The 24,880-nt window shown below is 42.1% G+C and overlaps 1 protein-coding gene across 1 annotated transcript in view; it reads left to right on the forward strand.

Annotated features, from left to right (window-relative positions):
* The window catches only part of SPATA16 (spermatogenesis associated 16), a gene marked incomplete at both ends in the record, with an annotated part of 188,992 nt that overhangs the window by 123,407 nt on the left and 40,705 nt on the right, over window positions 1-24,880 (forward strand). Inside the window, 3 exons of the mRNA XM_081328733.1 lie at window positions 10,769-10,916; window positions 12,323-12,469; window positions 13,654-13,766. Coding sequence (XP_081184859.1) covers window positions 10,769-10,916; window positions 12,323-12,469; window positions 13,654-13,766 — 408 coding nt within the window. The remainder of the gene's footprint in view (window positions 1-10,768; window positions 10,917-12,322; window positions 12,470-13,653; window positions 13,767-24,880) is intronic.

Below are 24,880 nucleotides of genomic sequence, written 5' to 3' on the forward strand. Positions count from 1 at the left end.
TTGACAAGTAAGATATCTTTTCCATTTCTGGTGTTATCACTTTATCTTCTAATTTTTCATTTGTTTGTATCTGTTAATTTCTTCCTTCCATCTTTGGATCTATTTCTTCTAATTTTCCTTCTGTTTTCTGAGTTACCAGTTCCTTCTTTGTAGTCATTGTCTGAATTTGTAAGTTTAGGTTAGAAAATTGTTCTTTTATCTCATTTGTGCTATTTTTAGTTTCATCATGAAATAAATCAATTGTCTCTTGGATTGATTTCAACATAGAAATAATTTCTTTCTGAGATTCACTAACATTTTCTTGTTGGTATATCAAGCTGGGGGCTTCGGAGACAAGTGTTAAAGATGGGGTTTTTTTTACCATTTAAGGCTAAGTATGGAACACCCATTTTGTTTTTGTATGTAGTCTTTATAGTCCAATAGAGTCCCCAACACAGATAGCAGCCCAAGAGGGCTTTTTTTTTCCTTTTCCCAGCTGCAGTCTGCAAATGTGAAAGTTTCCAGGAACAACAAAGAGTCTTATCTAAGTCCGGGCTTCAAGCTAAGTTTCCTTTAAGCAAAATAAATTGTAGTGCCATAAATCACCACTAGATGTCATTGACACCATCTTCCAGCTTTCCAAATCCAAGCCTATTTTACAAACTTTCAAATATCTTTTCTAAAAAATGTCTCAAAGGTACTTTTAGTCCCCAATTTTCAAAGCTATATATCTGTATTAATTCCAAATTGATCTTGTAGTTTTTTCTATTTTCCCCCAAAGCAATTAATTTGCCACTTTTCTTTTCCTGAGGGTGCGGAGCAAAAACTTCCTTTCCCTCTCTCATCAGGGAGGATCCTTTGCTTTGGGCATTCTGTTTTCCAGGAAAGTAGTATTAAGGTCATAAAAAGAGGATAAAGTCTCACCCAGTTCCATCCACGTTGCTCAAAAATTGCTGGTTAATGCTTATCTTCGGTTGTCAGCAGCTTCTGACTGGCCACACAAATGTAGCCAGTCTTTCCCCCACCAGTTTGGAGGGCTTCCTCGGATTCAGCGGAAGGGCCATAATCCCTCCACAATAGATGAGGGTCCCCTCCTTCTTCGTTGCCTCTCTAGGGCAACTTTTGACCCTTTTTAGGATCCCAGTGAGGCGAAATCGAACATGGAAGATGGAGCCCCACCTTCCTGTATCTGTTATACCACAACTCCTAACCAGAAGTCCAGATTTGGCTTTTTCTTTTTTTTTCTTTTTTTCTTTTTTTTTGGAAAAGCACATTAAACCTATCTTTTAATCTTAGGCCTTAGATTCTTTTGAAGCAATGTTAGACTTATTTAAAAAAGCAATCCTCTCTTCTGAGAAGATCGATCCTGTGCTGCACAGAAAATTACGTTAAACATGGAATAAAAGCCATATTCTGCCAACTGTGTGTTGCTAGTTCTTTAATCAGTGGATGGCTTACATATTTTCTTCGGTTTCTGTTAAGGAGATGTTTCTCATGCTCATATATTTTACTGTTTTTATTGCTTGAGTTATTTGTGAAAACTCCTACAGTGTCAACGTTGCTGGAATCACTTTGATATACCTACAGTTCCTGTGGCTTTTTGTGCAATACAGTGTAGTTACTTATTATAAATTATGAAGTTATGAATTATGAATATGTCATCTTTGATGTGGACAGAATTTGCCTATTCCATTCCAGTTTTACCAAACCTAGGTTCTAAAATGATGAGTGTTGCTATTATGCCCACAATTATTACAGATATAGCTTCCCTATGTTCATCCGTTTCATGTGCTGCCAACCACAATGTCAGAATTATTCCCTGGCATTACTGACATGTCCTTGCATACCACACTAGTTGTGGATGAAGTTTGTTCAACTGCGCTGCTCAATCACTGCTTAATTGCTCTCTCCCACCTCAGCTCATAATTCCCTCCATGAATGTGATATTTCAGCCAAGCTATTGTCGAACATGAGATCAGCAGTCTTTCACAAATCTGCTAGAGCCCAGTTTAGAAATTGCTCAATTATGAGGTCAAAGCATAGGGGGTAGGCAACCTCGGCTCTTTTATGACTCATGGACTTCAACTCTCAGAATTCCTGAGTCAGCAGCTGACTCAGGAATTCTGGGAGTTGAAGTCCATGAGTCATAAAAGAGCTGAGGTTGCCTACCCCTGCTAGAAGAAAAATTGTGCTAAGCAGTGCATCAGCAGAAGTCCCGTTGAATTTACTCCATGTCTCCTTTAGTAAGGGCCACCTGTTAGTCGGGCAACTTGACTAGTGGCTAAGCCTGCTCTTCCAATAACCAGTCATTGTTTGTCCCCATATGTTAAGAACAGTAATTGCTAGATATTTTTCCCACTTATAGGTGATAGTTTGTAAGAGAAGAAATTAAGCGCTGAGCATCCACTAATCACTTTCCTTAACTTGGCATGTGTTAAATTAGTAAGGGCATGTATCGGCATCCATGGGACCAAACCAGCAGAAGAGAATGCCAGCATTATCTTCTGCTAGCTCAAGGATTAGTGAATAGACCTTTGATGAAAAAAGTGATCTAAAAATGTCCTAAGACATTGTGGAGATTAGGAATAGGAATATTCTTTACTGGTCAAGTTTGATTGGATACAAGGAATTCGTCTCTGGTGCATAAGCTCTAAGCGTACATTTATTTATTTATTTATTTATTTAGTTTCATTTGTATACCGCCCTTTCCCTGAGGACTCAGGGCGGTTTACAGGGAATTAAAAATCAAAACATACAAAAGTTAAAAACCAGTTAAAAAATATTAAATTCACCCTGTACACTTAAAAACCCCAGTTAAAATTTTCTCCTCAGCCTGGGCCCGAGAGCTCGAAGAGCCAGGTCTTCAGGCCCCGGCGGAATGATCGGAGGTCGGGGGCAGTCCTCAGCTCCACCGGCAGCTGGTTCCAGAGGGCAGGCGCTCCCACTGAGAAGGCCCTATCCCTGGGTGTCACCCGCCGGCAATCTCTCACCGGCGGAACCCTGAGCAGACCCTCCCTGTGGGAGCGCACTGGGCGAAGGGCGTTTGATGCCGGCAGCAGGTGTTCCCTCAAATATCCCGGACCCAGGCCATGTAGGGCTTTATAGGTGATAACCAGCACCTTGAATTTCACCCGGAGGGCAACCGGTAGCCAATGCAGCTCGCGGAGTAGAGGTGTTACATGGGAGTATCGGGAAACCCCCATTACAACTCACGCGGCCGCATTCTGCACCAGTTGAAGCCTCCGAGTGGTCTTCAAGGGCAGCCCCATGTAGAGAGCGTTACAGTAGTACATGCAAATAACAAAGTGGCAAGTCATAGGTCATAAATCACAAAATACAAACAAGTGATAAATCATAAGATACCAATAGGAGATACCTATTAAGATATTGTTATTAAGATATTACATTAAGATATTATTCCATATCTATTAAGATATGTATCTTATTACATCAGATACCTCAGATTTAAATGCAGATCACAATGCATAGGCTCATTTGGATGCATATCCACAGAAAAAGTACACCAACTCTTCCTGAGATGTTGATTGAAACCAACCCAAAAAATAGCTTTCATATACACATTTCTTAAAGGGACACTAAATCTAGATTTTCTTTCCTGCCAAATCATTCACGTATACTGTGTTGTAGCATCTAACACTTCCTGAACTTTAGAATAAATCTCTCTTAAGCCTTCCTTCTTTTGCATTGTGCCGCTCAATAGAAACATATAATTTTTAGCTGTTCTGAAAGGACAGTTTTAGAAACACTCTGCTATGAATTAAAACATTGCCACTGCCTTAAGTTAATAAATACATTTAAGAGCCTAAATAATAAGCTGCTACATGATGTGGTCAACATTATTGGCAAAGCATGACAGATAAGATAAGTGTTTTCAACTGTTGATAGTGTATGTTTTATTTATGGATTAATTATTATTAAATGGGAGATGGAGGAAAAAATACATTTTCTGCCCTTAGTAAATAAAAAAGAAGGTTGTAACAAGGATATTCAACATATAGTCCAAAATTAAGACATTATTGTTGTAGTTAGCTGTGAAGTCATGTCCAACCCATAGCGACCCCATGGACAACGTTCCTCCAGGCCTTTCTGCCCTCTACCAACTTCTGGAGTCCATTTAAGCTCACGCCTACTGCTTCAGTGACTCCATCCGGCCACCTCATTCTCTGTCGTCCTCTTCTTCTCTTGCCCTCAATCTTTCCCAGCTTTAGGCTCTTCTCCAGTGAGTCCTTCCTTCTCATTAGGTGGCCAAAGTATTTGAGTTTCAACTTCAGGATTTGGCCTTCTAAAGAGCAGTCAGGGTTGATCTCCTCTAGGACTGAAGACTACTTCACCATATTTTCCTTGGAGGGACAAGTTCATTTACCTTTGGGAAGTATATACTGTAAGCAGCAATTGTATCCTCCTATCCACATTCCTCACCAATGGGTACTAAGACATGTACTACCGTTGTCCTAATGCTGAACATAATACATATCCATCATGAGAATGACCATCAATAACTTTAGCTTCCATGAAAGCATTCTAAATGCAAAATGAGAAAAGAAGATAATAAACAGAAGATAACATGAAAAGCAAAGATATAATTCAATGATTTAAACCTAAGCAGTATAAAAGTTACACAACTAGCTCAAATAAATGCCCTATCTTATAAGGCCAGTCTCAGCAGCAGACCAGACTGAAAAGCCAATGACCATCAGAAATACATCCTGGTTGTCAATTTTGATTGTGTTACTGTGAGGAACACCACAACAGCCCTAAGATACTTATTTTCAGCACCATTATAACTTTGAATGGTTGTTAAATGAATTGTTGTAAATGGAGCATTACTCCTTTCCATCCTTTCATTTACCTGTTTGTGCTCGCTCGCTCTTTCTTTCTTTCTTTCTTTCTTTCTTTCTTTCTTTCTTTCTTTCTTTCTCTCTTTCTTTCTTTCTTTCTTTCTTTCTTTCTTTTTTGCTTCACCTTCCCTGAATTTTCTTTTGTAGTTCCTTCTCTGAGGAATCCAGTTTATTTATCTCTCAGTCAGATGGCAGGATGCATGCTCTGGTATTGTTGCCAGGCTCGTTTGCCAGTGATAAGTCAACTGGTCAAGTCCTTTGAATCCTGGCAAAGCTTAGAAACCACAAAAATCTTATTTCTGCACTTTCTGAAGCTTGCAAAGTGTGGGGAAAGAGGCGAAGAGAATATTATATAGCAGGGGAAGTTCCATTCAGAAGCCACTGAACCCTACTAAGAATTGCAAGGGCAGTTCTCCAAGAATAGTGTCATTCTAAAACCAGAGATAAAACACTAATTGACCATCATGCATAACATCACCAATACAATTTTTCAGAAATTTTTCCATTGATGATGTTTAGAAATGCCTCTTTTAAATCCATTTCCCTGAATCCATTTTTCCTCGAAGCACTATCATGCTTTCAGTCAACTAACGTTGCATGTTGCCCTTCACTCCATTCATCATTCCTTCTTCTTCTCTGCTTTCTTATCTTTCTTCTGGTTTCCCCCATTAGGTGACTTGTGCATAAATAGATACATTTTCCTTGTATACTTCACGCATTTATACCTTTTACGATTGCCAGATCTTACCTACCAACATCCAGATGACCACTAATTGGAGGCAAAGTGCCATCATTCTGTGAATCTCTTTGCTACCATCTAATGCAGGGGTCACCAACCCACGGTCCATGGTCCGGTTCCCAGACTGTGGCATGCCAGCAATCAGGCCACACAAACAAGCAAAGCCCCATCTGCAGGATGCAGGCAGCACACAAAACCACGCTCTCTCTGGTCCACGGAAAAACTTCTTTCCATGTAACCAGTCCCAACTTAATCTGGGGTATGAGAGAAAAAGCAGTCTGTATTTATTGATTTGTGAAAAGACGTGTTACAGTTGGATCTTTTTATGATGTAGAATATGCCAAAATAAAATCTGCTGGGCACAAAGAGAATCTAGGCAAAGTTCTGGAGGCAAGCTGTTCCACTGGTTAATTGTTCTCACTGTTAGGAAATTTCTCCTTAGTTCTAGGTTGCTTCTCTCCTTGGTTAGTTTCCATCCATTGCTTCTTGTCCTGCATTCTGGTGCTTTGGAAAATAGTTTGATCTCCCTCAAATATTGGAACATTGCTATCATATCTCCCCTAGTCCTTCTTTTCACTAGAACCCAATTCCTGCAGCCATTGTCTCTTTGTATTTATCTATTAGGATGAGAGCTCACAGGATGCTCACCCTTGACCAAACACTGGCCTATTAGTTGGTTCTTGTCCTTATTAGCAGTCCTTCCTTAAGTAGACACTTCAGAGGCCCTTCAGATGCTGAACTATGGTCCTGTGTTCCAACTGTAGTTGCATCACTAGGTCTAGCAAGACTCAGAAGTCGTCTTGGAATTGATGTATGGTATTTCTTGTCACAGAGAAGAAAACAAGGAAGCATTTCTCCTACTTCTTATCCAAAGGCTGAGTGACCTGATAGCTGATTACTTAGACATTGTCAGCAAGAGGGCAGATCCAGGGCAGGCCCCTTGACATGCAGCTTTCTTCTGCAGTACTTTGTTGCTTTTCTCCCAGCTGCCTGAGGTGAATGCCTGACTCCATTTAACAGCACAGGCAATTCTGAATGTATCCATGGATTTAATATATATCTTTGCTGCTAGCAAATAAAGCTACGTTTCTCAATGACTTCTATTGTTGGATGGTTGGCAATGCATACTTTCTGCTTTACAATGACATGTAGCATTAAGGTGAACCGATCAAAATGTTGTTTTTATCAGAATCAGTCTTTAGTGACATGTCATAAAATAAAACCAAAGTTTATGGCTATTCTGAAAGAAAAAATAAATTTTGAATTTCTTCAGCCTTTCCATTCCAGGAAAGCAGTCTCTAATTTGGGAAACATTGCTTAGATTTGCACCTAATTTTGTGAGCAATTTTGCATCACCAAGGAGCGACCTTAAGCATCAAAATACTGGCTACCTGAATGCAGTAATTTTTCAGTTCCACCCTGAGATTTTTGTTCTTTGTGGAAAGCCTTTGTGTTTTCTGCTTTGCCTTTGTCCGTTTGTCCTCATGGAAGGAAATTTCTATCAAAAATAGTCCATCAAATGAGATGTGTCTAATTTGAATTATGACATTAGGGGGGAAAAACCCTATATCGAAAGTGAGGGACAAAAATGTGTACATTCTAAGTTTCGATTCAGGCCATGAGTGTCACAAGATAGGTTTCTAACTAATATGAGCCACTTTTTGAGGATTCAGCTGGTGGCTGCTCCTAGATGAAAACAACCTAATGGCATATCATCAAAATCCTATCCAAGGTTCTCTCAGATTAAATACATTCAAGTGAACTTATACATTATGACAAAACATGGTTGCTATAACCATGATTTGCTAAATAAGCCAAAAATATTGGGTTCATATATGGATTGTGTTTATAAGCTATGGTAATTGTTATGCGTGAACCAGGCCACTGTAGCTTGATAGAGGATGGATGGATGGATGGATGGATGGATGGATGGATGGATAGATAGATAGATAGATAGATAGATAGATAGATAGATAGATAGATAGTGTAATGCCTTCCAGACCCAACTATCAGCACTTAGAATCCATCCCATATCAATGTTTGAGGAGAAACAATACTAATATTAATTGTTTGCTTGCTTATTTATCAATCTTGCAAGAAAGCCTTTAAACAGATACATTAAACTCCTCTAGGAATGTCATCATATCACCGCCATGCCTAAGAGAAAGATATATCACCTTAACTGAAAGACGCTGCATGCCTATGGTTTGCAACCCAACTGCTATTTTTATTTTTTTTTATTTTTTATTTTAATTCCATTTATATCCCGCCCTTCTCCGAAGACTCAGGGCGGCTTACAAGCTATTTCCTGTTTTGTCCAATTTCAGACCACTCTTCCCAACTTCATTCTAAATAAGAGGAGGAGAAGATTGAGAGTAGATTTGGGGTAGTGTTTAAAGATATTTGACTAGAAACAAGGAGAACTGAGTTCTAGTTCTACCTCAAACACAAAACTAGCTGGATTACTTCAGGCCATTTAACTACCACTAGACTGGGCAGCTCAAAAAAAAATCATTGAGAAAAGTGCTGGTAAGCCTATTTTGTCCAAGGTGAAGCTCACACAATCACACACAGAGAGGTGATTAAAAACCTTACTGATAAGAGAAATGAGAGTACAAACGCATATGCACACGCAGGATACAAACAAGTTCCCCCAAATTCTGCAAGCTTGCCTTAAAAGAGTTCCAAATCCAAAACAGAGTACAAGAGTGATCAGGTGCAGCCCAAGGGTCCAAACATTGTCGAAGAATTGTCAGCTAGTCCAAGTCCATGATGTGTCAAATGTGCCATGATGTGTCAAGTCAGAAGTCAAGAAATATGGACGGTAGGTAAACAAATGTTACTTGTTAATGGAGAAGTTTGACCTTGCCGTTCTTAAATAGAAGCAGCCTTGGTGTTCCTCATTTGGAAGTGTGGTTTGGAAAAGGATTCTTTACTGGATATAAATTGGGTGAAGTTTTAAAAGTGAAAGGAAAATACAAACAATGAACCAAGGGAAGGATCTGGAAAATGTTTTCTTATCAGATCTACGAAAGTTAAATGCTTAAAGAAATCTGTGCAATGGGATAAAGAATTGCAGAGAAATCAAATCCTACAACAATATTTGATTGAATTAAAACTTAAGACAGACCTAAACGAAGAAACACAAAGTTGGTTTATGTGATCAAGGTTAAAATAAGACCTTTTTTTCAATGTTCTAACCATTCTTTATGGACGTTTGCTGACATCAGGACTGACATTTTAGAGATTTGCTTATAGAGAAGGAAAGGAATATGAGATGAAGAGATATTTAACCTCACAGGGGGTAAAGAATTATTAAATTGGTTTATAATTGTTTTAATTTAATTTAATTTAATATTTGCATTTGTATACCGCCCTTTCCCTGAGGACTCAGGGCGGTTTACAGGGAATTAAAAATCAAAACATACAAAAGTTAAAACCAATTTAAAAAGCATTAAATTCACCCTGTACATTAAAACCCCAGTTAAAATTTACTCCTCAGCCTGGGCCCGAGAGCTCAAAGAGCCAGGTCTTCAGGCCCCGGCGGAATGATCGGAGGTCGGGAGCAGTCCTCAGCTCTACTGGCAGCTGGTTCCAGAGGGCAGGCGCTCCCACTGAGAAGGCCCTATCCCTGGGTGTCACCCGCCGGCAATCTCTCACCGGCGGAACCCTGAGCAGACCCTCCCTGTGGGAGCGCACTGGGCGAAGGGCGTTTGATGCCGGCAGCAGGTGTTCCCTCAAATAACCCGGACCCAGGCCATGTAGGGCTTTATAGGTGATAACCAGCACCTTGAATTTCACCCGGAGGGCAACCGGAAGCCAATGCAGCTCGCGGAGTAGAGGTGTTACATGGGAGTATCGGGAAACCCCCATTACAACTCGCGCGGCCGCATTCTGCACCAGTTGAAGCCTCCGAGTGGTCTTCAAGGGCAGCCCCATGTAGAGAGCGTTACAGTAGTCCAAACGGGAGGTCACAAGCGCATGAGTGACTGTGCGTAGGGCGTCTCGGTCCAGATAGGGACGCAACTGGCGCACCAGGCGAACCTGTGCAAAAGCCCCCCTGGTCACGGCTCCTATGTGATCTTCAAAATTGAGCCGTGAATCCAGGAGGACGCCCAAGTTGCGAGCCCTATCAACGGGGGGTAACACCTCACCCCCCATCATTAGAGGTGGAATAACTTGGTTAACCCGAGACGCCGATATGCACAGCCACTCAGTCTTGGCGGGATTGAGACGAAGCCTGTTTCTCCCCATCCAGACCTGAACCGCCTCCAGGCACCGGGACATCACGGAGAGGGCATCACTGGGTTGGTTCGGGGTGGAAAGAAAAAGTTGGGTATCATCAGCGTACTGGTGAAGGTTGGAAATTAATTATTTATATATTTCTTTTCTTTATTCTCATTTCTTTTTCTTCTCTTTTTCTTCTTTCTTTCCATTCTCTTCTTTTTCTCTAAGTTTAGTTTGTATTAGTTTTTACTATTGTAATTAAAATCTTAGTAAAATTATATTATTAAGAAAAAGAAAGCAAAGCAAGTTACTGAATGGATGAGAGTCCCACATCATGAATAACTGAATTCTAACAAGGTTGTTGTTCCAATCTGATTTTCTATGAGCCCTTTCCCTATGGGAGTGGGTGACTTTTATAAATTTAAGATGTGAAACACACATTGTTTATTCCTTCATTTTATTCTGCGTGTGCTATTTTGTCTCTGGAGTGCCCACATTTAAAATAACATAAAAGTTCAATCAGTTTCCTTGGCTTTGAAGAAAATCTTGAATGGTATGAATATGACCTTGAGAGAAGGTAAAATTCATTTTCTTATTATCTTTCAGATAATTCACTAATGTCTATCTTCCTACCAAAAGCATAGCCTTGCTGCAGTTGGAAATGTTTACAAATGTTCTTTTCCTACATTAAAATTTATTCTCTCAGGGTGATACAGACAATGCATTCTGGAACACATTTATATTTTTTTTCTAATTAATATTCAATCCCAAAATATGTTATCTTTGCATGACTGTGCAATTATTAAGGGGAAAAATATCATCCATGAAGGTAATTATTTTTCAGTTTTTCTCATCTTTTTGTACTTTTTAAATAGTAGCTCAAGTTTTCTAAAATAAATAAATAAATAAAAATAGGCTGTATCATTTGTCTTTTCCCCCTTCCTTCTTTTTTCCTTTTTTTTAGGCTATGATTGAAGAAGCTATCACAAGGGCAGAATATTTTTCAGTGATGTATACTCCTTTTGCCATAAAAATAAGGGCTGAAAACACAGACAAGCTAAAGGAAGTTTTTATCAGAAAGCATCCTGACTATGTGGAATACATCTATACAGGTGACAACATGGCAGAGTCTTTCAAAATTAAGCATGCAACCCATTGATGGATGGGTTTGGGTGAAGCTGTGAATAAAATAGTGGACTATTATCAGCTCTGGCCCAGATGAGCTTTGATTCCACAGAACCCCAGCCAGTTTCTGCTCACATCTTGCTTGCAGCCCACAAGTGGTTTCCCCTAATCTACTTCAGTATAGGTAGTCCTCGACTTATGACCACAATTGAGTCCAAAAATAAGTTATTAAGCAAGACAATTGTTCAATGAGTCTTGCCCCATTTGACGACCTCTCCTGCCACAGTTGTTAAGTGAATCACTGCAGTTGTTAAGTTATAACCCGGTTGTTAAGTGAATCCGGCTTGCCCATTGACTTTGCTTGTCAGAAGGTCACCAAAGGTGATCATGTGACTCCAGGACACTGCAATCGTCATAAATATGAGCCAGTTGCCAAGTGGCTGAAATTTGATCACATAACCCTGGGGATGCTGCAATGGTCGTAAGAGTGAAAAACGGTCATAAGTCAGCATTTTTCCAATGCTGCTGTAACTTCGCACAGTTGCTAAATGAATGGTTGTAAGTCAAGGACTACCTATAGTGAACAGATACACAACATTTCAAAAAAGCATTTCTTGCAACAACAAAAAGGAAGATTTTCCTAGGTTTCTCTACATGTTAATCCCTTATAGGCCCCACAAAGCAAGATAAACCAGTGCTGTATGAATATGAGGACTGTTGAATATTCATACTGTAGGAAGGAAGGAAATGTAGATCAGGGGTCCCCAACCTATGGGTCGTGGCCCACTAGCGGGCTGTGGCTTACTGGGCACTGGACCACAAGACAGGCTGGCCACTCGTGCTAGCGCCTGTGGACCCGTTTGTGCATGCGGCAGCGACTAGTGCCTGCGCAAATGGGGCCGCTAGCGCATACTGGGGTTGTGTGGCCCATTTGCGTATGCTAGTGCCTGCGTGCATGTGCATGCAGGTGCGCGCAGCCCCATTTGCACGCAGCTCCATTCGCATGCGCATGCGCGCGCACACACGCATTTCCCAGCTGTCTCCTCTCCCTCTGGGCCACCAGCACGAAAAGATTGGTGACCTCTGATGTAGATTACATAATACTCACTCAATGACCGGGCAGCCATCTGAAGACTACAGCCATAAAAAAAGAAGCAGCTCAGGATTTTCAGCCCAAGCAGAGAGAAGGTTTCTTGCACTGAAGAATAAAATTCCTCACTCCTTCCTTTCAAGAAAAGTAATTTAATTTGTTACAATGCATGCTTGTCTTCTGTGATGCGTACGGATGAGTCAGTTCCGATTAAAATTCTTGTGCAAATTTTGTAAATTGGAATAAGAAATGTCAACGGCTGCCTCAGTGTAGATGTTCTCCCTTCCCTGTCTTACATTTCAGACTCTCATGGATTGCACAGTTTGCCACAAACTGCTGATTGGTCTTGTCCATCTCCTCAGTCCTATTTGCTGACCCTGGGCCTGAAAAACAAAGAAGTTGGAAAATTTTTAGAAAAAATGTCTTGTAGAAAACTGCCAACATTTTCAGGTAGTAAAATATATATCTCTGTGTGTCTCTCTGTCTCTCTCCCTCCCTCACCCTCTCTTCTCTTCCCTCCCTCCCTCCCTCTCCCTCTCCCTCCCTCCCTCCCTCTCTCACCCTCTCTCTCTCTCTCTTTCTCTCCCTCCCTCCCACCCCTCTCCCTCTCTTCCCTCCCTCCCTCTCCCTCTCTCTCCCTCCCTCTCTCACCCTCTCTCTCTCTCTTTCTCTTTCTCTCCCTCCCTCCCTCCCTCTCCCTCTCCCTCTCTCCCTCCCTCTCTCACCCTCTCTCTCTCTCTCTTTCTCTCTCTCCCTCCCACCCCTCTCCCTCTCTTCCCTCCCTCCCTCCCTCTCCCTCTCTCTCCCTCCCTCCCTCTCTCACCCTCTCTCTCTCTCTTTCTCTCCCTCCCTCCCTCCCTCTCCCTCTCTCTCCCTCCCTCCCTCTCTCACCCTCTCCCTCTCTCTCTCTCTCTTTCTCTCTCTCCCTCCCACCCCTCTCCCTCTCTCTCTGATTTCTACTTAAGACTTCTCAATCTCAGCAACTTTAAGAAATAGTTTTTTTAAGATTTTAAGATACTGGGGAATTCTGGAAGTTTAAGTTTATACATCAAAACATTCTTGAGGCTGAAAAACAGTGCCTTAAGGCTAAATCACCATCAATTTCATGTATTCTCCCTTATGTGCATCTCCAAAGTTAGGAAAAACAATTTGGTGAAGAATACTTGAACAGGTCAGTTCTTGCTGATACAGAGTTCTGCACAATTTTCCAAAGCAGCAAAATGTGTGCATGGATGTACACACACACAGAGAGAGAGAGAGAGAGAGAGAGAGAGAGAGAGAGATTTTGAAGTTTACAAATGTTTTTAGTGGTTCCTTAACTCTCCTATCCCCATGATATAAATATGAATATAAATGTAGGGGCATATTTGAGCAGGGTCATGTTTACTGCCTTAATTTATTTGGAAGCAGAATAATTGATACCAAATACGCAACAACCCAGTTCTGCTTACACCTTTTTCTCTCACCTTCATCATCTAATGGTTAGAAGTCATTTTCCTTTGCAGGGGGGATGAGTAACCATCAAACCATTTGTGATCATCTGAGAACTGTCTCTCGCCTACACGTAGCAAATCATAATAACACTTTTAAATATATATATATTCAGTGTAACTTTTTTTTTGCCTTCTCACCAGAGCACAAAGCTCCTTTCAGCCCCATCACAAAAGATGAGGCCCAGAGACACCTGGAGACCATTGGAAAAAGGATCTTACCAATAATGGATTTTATTAGAGGCACCAAACTAACGGTAAACATAGAGTATGTTTCCCTGAGACCCTTTCCTCAGTCCGTCGTTACTTCTAGTCGAACATCTTATCCAGTTAATGAGGGAGGAGAGGAAAAGAACTACTTAGCTTAAATCTGCAAGTCAGCCATGCCAAAGTACCTAAAGACGCAGCCCATTTGGTAATAGTTAAGTGTCCTTAGAATTGAATTTCCATATTTCAGCTTAAATGGGTTAGTGAATTGGATTTTAAGAGCAAGTAGGCTTAAGCGGAAGTAAATCTTCGGGCTTATAACTTAAAAGGAAGTAAAGTTTTGGCCTGATGTCTTCCGAGTGTATGATGAACTAGTTTATCCCTTCCTTACATAAATCTGTTGTACCGTTTTTATTTTATTTATTTATTTATTTTATTTATTTTTATTACATTTATATCCCGCCCTTCTCCGAAGACTCAGGGCGGCTTACAAGCTTAGCAGTAGCCTTCATTCTATGTATATGCCTGCTTGTTAGGGCTTTCACACACACCCCAAGCGGCATTATTACAAAGTCAGCTTGATTGCCCCCAACAATCTGGGTCCTCATTTTACCTACCTCGGAAGGATGGAAGGCTGAGTCAACCTTGAGCCTGGTGGGATGCGAACCTGCACTAATTGCAGGCAGCTGGTGTTACTTAAGTAGGCATCAGCCCACTGCTCCACCAAGGCTCTTTTTTTGCAATTTAGGGAGTTTTCAAATTTCATAAAAGGCAATTATAGCTGCAACTTTCATCCAAATCTGCTAGAAAATATTTTAAAAGTTTAAAGAATTTAACAAAAAAAAGGAATAAATAAGGCTATCCTATTTACTGAAATCTGTTAAGCCGAGGCTGCTGTTTATGCATGTTCCGTCCAATCCCATCAAAAGAATTGGGAGGGGTGTGTGAAAAGCACGTGGCCGTTTGATGATTTTCCCAAGTTTCTGATGAAAAGAAACTTCTAATTTTTCCAAAGCAAGGAGACCACAAAGAAATCTAGACTGAGACCCTTTTCGAAGGATTCAAAGTGAAGATTTGCTTTGGTTCACAATCACGTTATCATTTAAGACCATATTCTTACACCTGCCTATGAGAAACTCAGGGGCAGACCTTGGTTACAATTATGTCCTTATGTTCTAGCATCCCAGCCTACTCAATTAATTGATTAAAGTTTGTACACACCCAGAAAATAGGTAAATCTAGGAACCAAGTCAAGTGGGTTGCTTGAGGCTGCCATTGTGAAAGAGATTCACTACATTTAAAAAAATAATAATAATAACATTGACCATTTTGCCTTATCAACATTTTATCAATGAGTCTTTGACCACGTGGTACCTTCCAGATGGGTTGGATAATTCATGCCATATGGCAACGTGGCCTTTGGCTATGCTAGCTGCCCTCAAAGCACAGCTAAAATAAGTTGGAGAAAGCTGGCCTAAACTTTGGAGTAACTCTTTTGAGTCTTTGGTTAATTGATGGGAACCAACCAATAAAAGTCCCTCAAGAAGTTCTCTACAGCAAGGGAGAAAAAAATAGCAATAGCAATCACCCTTAGACTTATATAACGCTTCACAGTACTTTACAGCCCTCTCTAAGCAGTTTACAGAGTCAGCATATTTGCCCCCAACAATCTGGGTCCTCATTTTACCAACCTCGAAATGATGGAAAGCTAAGTCAATCTTGAGCCCCGTCAAGATCGAACTCCAGACTGTGGGCTGACTTTGCATGCAATATGGACAGTCCTCAACGTATGACCACAACTGAGCCCCAAATCTATGTTGCTAAGTGAGAAATTTATTAAGTGAGTTTTGCCCCATTTTGTAACTTTTCTTGCCACATTTCTTAAGTGAATCACTGCAGTTCTTACATTCGAAACACGGTTGTTAAGTGAACCTGGCTTCCCCATTGACTTTGCTTGTCAGAAGTTTGCAAAAGGGGGTCAGATCACTCCGGGACCCTGCAACCGTCACAAGTATGTTGTCAAGCGATCCAAATGTAACTCATACGACCATGAGGATGCTGCAACCATCCTAAGTGTGAAAATGGTCATAGGTCACTTTTTTCAGTGCCTTTGTAACTTTTTTTTTTATTGAAAAGTTTTACAATACATTTTTTAAAAAGATAAACTCCCTCCCTTACCCTCCCTTACCCTCCCCTCCCCCCCCCCGACTTCCCAGAGCTGAATACAGGGTATAAACGTTACAAACTTAAGCTAAAATATGCTAACAAGCTAAAAAAAACACATTAAAATCTATCACACTTTAACTCCCCTTAAACATAACTAAATTACTAACAAATAAAAAATAACTAATAATACATCATATAAAACTAATACTTATTCAAATGCTAAATGAAACTTTTTAGTCCCATATTTATTCTGAATATATTCAATCCATCTTTTCCATTCCAGAATGTATCTCTGTTGCGATTGTTCTTTCAAATATGCTTAAATCTTTGCCATTTCCACCAGGTTGGAAACTTTCAAAGTCCACTCTTCTATAGTAGGCAGTTCCTCCTTCTAGTGCCTTTGTAACTTTGAACAGTCGCTAAATGAACTGTTGTAAGTCGAGGACTACCTGTGGTGCAATTTAACCACTGTGCCACCAGGGCTCATATGAAGATCATGGGATCAGATATCCTTTTCCTGGATTATACCCGAATTATTTCTGCTTGACCAAAAAAAGTCTTCTGCTTTTGATTACTGCTTAGTTTTGGCTTTTAGATTTTTGAGGGTGGGGGGGGCAGGGGGAGTTTTTTTGGAGTTTTTTTGCTCAGCTGGGCCTGGCTGGCAAGCCTTTTCTGTTTGCTGACTTCATTCCTTTTAAAAGCCTTGTGCCAACGCTGTTCCTCAGCCCTCACCCCATTTGTCAAGTCTTTTCTCCTGCTAGATCAGGGGTAGGCAACCTCGGCTCTTTTATGACTCATGGACTTCAACTCCCAGAATTCCTGAGTCAGCTATGCTGACTCAGGAATTCTGGGAGTTGAAGTCCATGAGTCATAAAAGAGCCGAGGTTGCCTACCCCTGTGCTAGATCATTCCGTTCAGGGTGCCTGAAGCATTTTCAGCTTCCTCTTTACTTAAACTTTGCAGGACCAGGACAAAGTGTTTTTAGCTTCTCCTTGGACACTTTATTATTTTCTTTACTGCTTCTTAGTTGTCTCTTGAACTCCACCATCACTCAGGTAATTTTCATCATGCCCGCCGTATCCCCACGGGCTCTTATTGCTGCCAGAGGCAGTTATTTACACTCTCTTTTGGCATTTTTTTCATTACCGCTGAAATACAGCCCCTGACAGCATTCAGCCTGCGATAATCCCCTCCTTCCCCCTCCCTTCTTAAATATGGGAATGAGGCTTGAGGGTTATTTCATCCACCGTGGGCTTACGGGAAATTGCCTTGTTTATTCAGCAGTAGCCAGATTAGCTCTTCAATTTGATTTTTTTTTAGCCCAAATGTATGGATGTGCAGGCAAAGGAAACCAGAATGCCCTCCATTCAGTAAATGTGCATCAAAGATTTATAATAGCTTTCATCCCGATCTGCTCATTTACCACCTACAAGGTACTTGGGTCCCGGCCAATCCATAAGAAATAATGTATTCCCAACTGCAGGTTGATATGATGTAGTCCTGACTTGTATCACGCTCCTGGGATTCAAGCTAGACAAGATGATTCGCAGCTGCATCACCCGTCTCTTTAAATGCTAATAAAACTGAGGTGGGGGGACACTGATTCATCTTGGAACCACAGTAGGGGAAAGTCTTGTATCATTTCCCCAACGAGAATTTCCTATCAACCTGATTGCAACAGCCCCTCCCCATGTTGTAATGACAGGTCAATTACATTAGAAAGTATGTCTATAACAGAATAACACAGTTGGGAGGGACCTTGGAGGTCTTCTAGTCCAACCCCCTGTTCAAGCAGGAAACCTTGAACTATTTCAGACAAATGGTTGTCCAATCTCTTCTTAGAAACCTCCAGTGTTGGAGCACACACAATTTCTGGAATCAAGTCATTCCGCTGATTAATTCAGCGATCCCCAACCTTTCCGGCTTTGTGGACCGGGGGGTGGGGGTGGAGGGAGGGAGAAGGAATGGTAACACGTGAGTGGTGGGTGAGCTCTTGTGCAACTCCATTTCAACGAGTGTGGGCACATGGACCTGCTACTCACATAAATGGAATTGCATGCATGTTGCTTGTGCAGAATGGTTCCAAATGGGTTGCAGCCTGGTAGTGGCCTAGGGCCTTGGGGTGGGGAGACCCCTGGACTAATTGTTCTGTCATGAAATTTCTCCTTAGTTCTCTTTCCTTGATGAGTTTCCACCCATTGCTTCTTGTTCTGCTCTCATATACTTTGGAGCATTGTTTGACACACACCCCTCTTCTTTGTGGTAGCCCCTCAAATATTGGAACACTGCTATCATATCACCCCTAGTCTTTTCTTTTCATTAGACTAAAGGTAAAGGTAAAGGTTCCCCCGCACATGCGTGCTAGTCGTTTCCGACTCTAGGGGCTGGTGCTTATCTCCGTTTCAAAGCCGAAGAGCCAGCGCTTGTCCGAGATCGTCTCCGTGGTCATGTGGCTGGTATGACTAGACGCCAAAGGCGTACGGAACGCTGTTACCTTCCCACCGTAGTGGTCCCTATTTTTCTACTTGCATTTTTATGTGCTTTCGAACTGCTAGGTTGGCAGAAGCTGGGACGAGTAACAGGCACTCACTCTGCTAGACTAGACATACCCAATTCTTGCAACTGTTCTTCATATGTTTTAGCCACCAGTCTCCTGATCATCTTTGTTGCTCTTCTCTGCACTCTTTCTAGAGTCTCAACCTCTTTTTTATATATGTGGTGACCAAAACTGGATGCAGTATTCCAAGCGTGGTCTTAATGATATTGTGATATAATTGAGTGGTATAATTGGTATAAGTGATATAATTTAGCCATTTGCATGATAATGCCATGTACAGGATGCATCATGATGATATCATGTTCTTATACATGCTGGTGTTGAAAAAAAAGCTTTTATGGTGCTTGAGAGCCAAACAGGATTCATTTAGAAAAAGCTGGAATGAAAAGAAGTGCTTTGCCACAATCTTGACATATCTGTGCTAAGGAGCGTGATGGATGCAGCACCTTATCTCTTTCTGGACTATTTATTTAAACCAGGGATATGTCAAGGATTGCAATTCACTCTCCTGACCAGCTGGACACAGCAAATGTTTTATGGGTGGGGATGAGAGAGAGAAACCAAACACTCACATTTCTACTCTTAAAAAAAGCAGTCAGCCCAAGCCAGCTAAAAGAGCCTATAATTGTGCTGCTAAAATTCAGTTAACAAAATCAATAGAAAAAGTGCAATTTCAGGCCTTTTTCAAGTTTGGGGAGGGGGGGTTGTTGAACTGAAGACATTGGTATACTTCCTTCATTATATACTGTAAATATCTTTTTAAAAAGATGTATGCTTGCCCTGTCAAAAATTGGCCTGTTGTTAACAAATACGTATCAAAGGAAAAACCTTGACACAGGTAGTACATGTTGCCTATAGACCAGGCATGTCCAAATTTAGCTTACCTGAGCCACGTAGAGTCAAGAGGAATTGTCTTGGGTCTCATATAAAACATATAATGTAATAGCTGTCACTAAAAATCACATAATAATATTAAAAGTTTACAATCTTGTGCAACCACATTACTTAGCTGTACAGGGCCATATGCGAAACGGGGGCCACGGGTTGGACATGCCTGCTATAAGCCATGGTTTCCTCAACCAAAATGGCCAGGGACAGCTAAGCAAAACCAACATGAATCCAAATCCAGGAAGTTTGCTCTATTTCTCAGTCTCGTGCAAAACAGGATTTGTAGTGGCTCTTCCACTAGTCCTTAAACCAGAAGAAAAGCATACTGTCATAAATTCTGCCCCATTGCTTATCCAAACATCCAAGGCTAATTTCAGCTAGGAAAGGCACTGTCCATCAACACCTGTTGCAAACCAAGCTAAGGAAAGGAATTGGCAGATTCCCCCAGGATTCACTTCCTACTGCAGGTTCTTTCTTTAAACCACCAATAACCAGAATGAAATGCCTTCAGCTAGTGCAGAAATCAATCTTATACTGGTAATAGAACTATTTATATTTTTATTTTTCTATCCACAGTATTTTTTTTACATGCCATCAAGTCCTTGTCAGTCTTATAGAGCAGACATGTCAAACACAAGGCCTGGGGGCCGGATCCGGCCCGCGAAATGGTTTCATGTGGCCCGCGAAGCCATCCTGGAAACAGTGAGGGAACGGCCCCCACTGTCTTGGCCCTGGCCCAGAGACCCTCCTTCTGCCAGAGACCCTCAGATCTGTCCCACTCCTGCCCAGGCCCCCATAGGTACCCTTTATGTGAATGATGTAGAGCTGGCCATGCCCACCCAGTAGGCCATACGCACTTTAGCCACGCCCACACAGTAGGCCACACCCACCCTGGCAACACCCACCCCGGCCCCCTGAGGGCAACCGCAATGCTGATGCGGCCCTCAATGAAATTGAGTTTGACACCCCTGTTATAGAGTCATACACAGGTAGTCCTCATTTACTGCCTGCCTAATTTCTGTAACAACTGCTTTAAGTTATGAGGGTGTACAAAAATAGCTTTGAGACCAATCTTCACGTTTATGACCATCACATTGCCCCATGATCATGTGATCATCATTCAGGCACTTTGCAACCAACTTATAACTGTCACTGCATCCCCAGTCATATGATCACCACTTGTGATACTTTACAACTGGCTTATGACAAGCTGTGTTAACTGAGCAAGTGGCAGTAAAATTGTAAGTCACTGTCACATAATGTTTCACTTAATGACCATGGTACATAGCAGTAGATGGTCCCTATTGTGGTCACTTAATGAGGATTAGCTGCAGACAGATTTTCTCCATAACAATCTGTCCCTAACCTGGTCCTTCAGCTCTTCCAAAGGTATATCTTCATTATAACTGAGTTCATTCACCTGCTGCTTATTGCCCTCTTTTTAGGCAATAGGCTCTTAATCTACATTAATACATTATTCTTTAAAGTCCAATTTCACCACATTCTCACGTTTTTCTATTCTACATTACTAATATGCTTCTTTCCTGCTGGTTTCTGTAGTCTTACGTTTTAATCCCTGTATTGTCACTCTCTAGAGCTCTACTCCTTTTTGTACGGAGTTCAGCATGACTTTTATTTTTTTCCAGTTTCTATTTTCTATTTCTATCCCATCAAAGTCTTGGCTTTTTCTTCACCTTTTCATCTTGTTTGTTCCTGGCTGTGCTTCTTGACTCTTCTCGTCTTCTTAATCTTGGCTCCATCTGAGGGAAATGACTTGAAAAGTTTTTCCCTTGTGCCCGTCTGAGGGAAAGAAAAAAACAACACACCTCTCTTTCTCCAGTTTCCTTAGATGCTGCCTGTTTTCTGGCTGCGTTTCTTCATCATCATTTAGGTTGCCTTTTATTTGGTTCCTGGACCGTGCCTGTGTTTTTAGGAGTGGAACAACCAAGAACAAATTTCAGCTGTAGGCCAGAGATGAAAGCAAACCAACTGTACTTCAGCTAGGGCAGGGGTAGGCAACCTTGGCTCTTTTATGACTCATGGACTTCAACTCCCAGAATTCCTGAGTCATAGCTGACTCAGGCATAGCTGACTCAGGAATTCTGGGAGTTGAAGTCCATGAGTCATAAAAGAGCCGAGGTTGCCTACCCCTGAGCTAGGGGATGTAAGGAATCATCTGGAAGATATCTAGTGAAGTTATCCAAGATTCTGATCAATCCATTTGAGTTTTCCCTTCTTGGAAACCTCTTCCTCCCACTGGTGTCACAGGGGATGAAGTGCTTGTATAAAAGAGGACTGGAAAGCAGAATGCTTCCTAACTAGAGTTCTCAGGTATTAAGTCTTCCTGATTCCACTTCTGTCTCTTTGTTTTCCATTGCATGACTTGACCTAGTTATTTCAAGGCCATCTTTAGATAACACTTCCTTTGCTCAGGACAAAAAAATAAAATCCAGTCTGAGATGTTGGCGTACAGCATTTCAAATCCTGCCAGAAGCAATGCCTCAGGGTTTTGCTTAAAAGTTGACTGTGAAGGGACAGAAGAGATGTACCTATCACCACATTTCTTCCCAATTCTAACACGTTAGTGAAGTAACCCAAACAGTTTGAAAGAGGAAAAATGAAGAAAGCTTATGAGCCCAGCTAGTAAGGGGAGAATCATATTCTTATGATTTTTCAATTCATCTGTTAGAAGATACTTGCAGCCTTTCTATTTAATACATTTAGCCAGATTTAGCAGGTAGATTTGTATAAGGTGTCAAGTTTGGTTCGTTTTAATCCTGATTAGCTTTTTTTGTGGCATAGTCTTCTGTGTGAACTCAACCTGTTCAGTTCATTCATAATTTAAGAGGTCCTTGGTGCTCTCTGAGCTTGGTTGTTTTCTTGCAGATGTTTCATTATCCAAAGAAGAAAACAACCAAGCTCAGAGAGCACCAAGAACCCAGCATTTCAATCCTGAGCTACAAATATTCTCCTTTATGGGTAACACATTATTTAAAATTTAAAGACCTTTTTACATGACTAGTAGAAACCAGCAAAAAACATTGAAAAGCATGGTCACATGACTGCAAGTTGCTGCAAATGGCCATAAAAGTGATTTGTTTGCTAAGCACTCAAAATGTGATAATGTAACCACCTTTGAAGGTGGGGTGTGTGTGGAGGAAATTCAGCCATCATAACATCAAATGATCACTAAGTGATCAGTCGTAAGTCAAGGACAACCTATACTGTACTTTTTCCAAATTACAATGTACCTTGGTAAAGGCATGAATACATTATTGTATTGTTGCTACTATGCAAGTCCTGAAAATAGACGCGATATTTATGCATAGGCCCAAGCCTGTTTTAATTCAGTAACCAGTTTAAGAATGACAATTTGCCAATTGCATGCAGTTCATATGAAGAATCACAGAGTGTCTGAATTGGAAGGGATCTTATAGTAACTAGTCCAACATCCTGCTCAGTGCAGAAATGCACTGAACTACCCCAGAGGGTGTCTATTCGTTCCCCATTTGCAAACCTCAGAGGGAGAGAATCCACCATTGTTCTAAATTAGGAGGAATTGGTTATGGTAAGAGGTGATAGCTAAAAGAACTGTTAGTTTAGAACAGGGGTGGACACTGTGGCAATTTGATGACCTGTGGACTTCGGCTCCCAGAATTCCTGAGCCAGCATAGTTGCCCACCCCTGTTCTAAGCTAACAGTTCTTTTAGCTATTACCTCTTACCATAAGCAATTCTTCCTAATATTCCCTCCTAGAAAAAATTCCTTTTTTAATCCATTGATCTTTGTCCTGCCCTCAGTTTCAACAAAGAACATCTATTTCCTTTCCTTGTACTTTGACAGCCCTTTTATATCTTTGTAGACAGTTATCATGTCTCCCTTCTGCTTTGTCTTTTGCAAGCTAAAAATCCCAGTCTCCTTTAACCATTCCCCCGGGTTTGATTTCAACATCCCTTATCATCCTGGCAGCTCTCCTCTAAACCTGCTCCAGGTCTCCATGACCCTTTTAAAGTGTGGGATCCTTATTCAGCTTTGGTGATGGGTCTGCTTATTGTGGTTGCATATTAAATGTGCAACAGTTTTTATCCATGGATTCCCCTGGCTGTGTTTCCTCTCTGATATAGTGTCATTTACCAGCAGGAAAAAAGATCCATCATTGTCTGTAGCATGGACTTAGCAGCAGTGGCGTAGCGTGGGGGGTGCAGGGGGGGCCGGGCGCACCGGGCGCAACATCTGGGGGGGCGCGCTCGACGGCGCCGGGATCCGGCAGGGCGGAGGCACCGGAGCCCCAGCCGGGAAGGGCCTGACGCCCCACGGCGCGCCACACACACACACACACACACACACAAACACACAACCACACAGCGTGACTCCTCCTTCGGGCCGCTCCGCCTTCGCTCCGGCACTGGACGGAAGCCTTCTCTCCCTCCTCCCCCCCCCGCAAAGGAGAAGGCGGCTCCTGCCGTGCACAGAGCGCGGCCCTCCTGCAAGCCCGGGGCTCCGCTGCGGAGGCTCTCCCAAGGCGCTCCCGGGGTTGCCAAAGGCGGGGGGGCGCGGCGGGGCTTGAAAGAGGGTGGATTTCCCGCGGGGGGAGGATCGCTGCAGCGTCTCTCCGGGGGTCCCTGCTCTGGAACGAAAGCTGCGTCGGCAGGTTGCCGATCCAACCGTGCATCGGCGATCGGGACCACCCCCCCGACACACGTCGCCAGCAGCGAGAGTTTCCAGCCAGGCCGGTGAATCTTTGGGGTGAGGTGCCAAAGAGAAGGAGGCGGCTTGGCTTGGATAAGCAGCGTCTGGGCAGAAAATAGGTCGGGCGCCGCAGTAAGTATGAATTCCTGGGGTTCAGCCTAAGCAGGCAAAGCTGCAGGGTGGGTTGGTTGGCTTTTCCGGCTTTGGAATAACCTTGGGAAGCTGAGGCATTGTAAGTTGGAAGTCATTGTTTGTCGCCTAACATGTTGGGTCAACCCCACGCCACATGCTAAGCCATAAACCGTGGTTGGTATCCAGGGTTTAGGACAAGATGGAGAAAACTAGCCAATTGTGGGATCATAAATCTTGATGAAGCCCATCATCGCTCCATGTGATGTATGCACTCAATCTACAAACGTAGTCCAAGCCTATTCACATCTGTTGTAAGGTCATTCTCTCGTGGGGTTTATCCTGACGTCCACTAAGAGTGGAACAAACATGCCCCATTAACCATTTTCAACGCCATGTCCTCTCTTTGTCTCATCCTAAATCACAGCTGAGGCACCTTAAAGTTGCCTTGTTTCAGTGTTAAACTAGCATTTTCCCTCTTCTCCAGAGACCCTTTTTTGCCTTGAACCTAACTCAGGGGTAGGCAACCTTGGCTCTTTTATGACTCATGGACTTCAACTCCCAGAATTCCTGAGCTAGTGGAAGAGACTCGAGTGCTAAAATCCACAGGTTAGGGGGCGCAAATTACTTGCCTTGCCCCAGGTGCTGACAACCCACGCTACGCCACTGCTTAGCAGTAAACCTAGGTAATATGGGCAAGTGCCTTTAGCTATTTTTCAAGTTCCCCTAGTGACA

The sequence above is a fragment of the Vipera berus genome (genome assembly GCF_964194415.1).
Source record: "Vipera berus genome assembly, chromosome: 5".
Classification (NCBI taxonomy): domain Eukaryota; kingdom Metazoa; phylum Chordata; class Lepidosauria; order Squamata; family Viperidae; genus Vipera; species Vipera berus.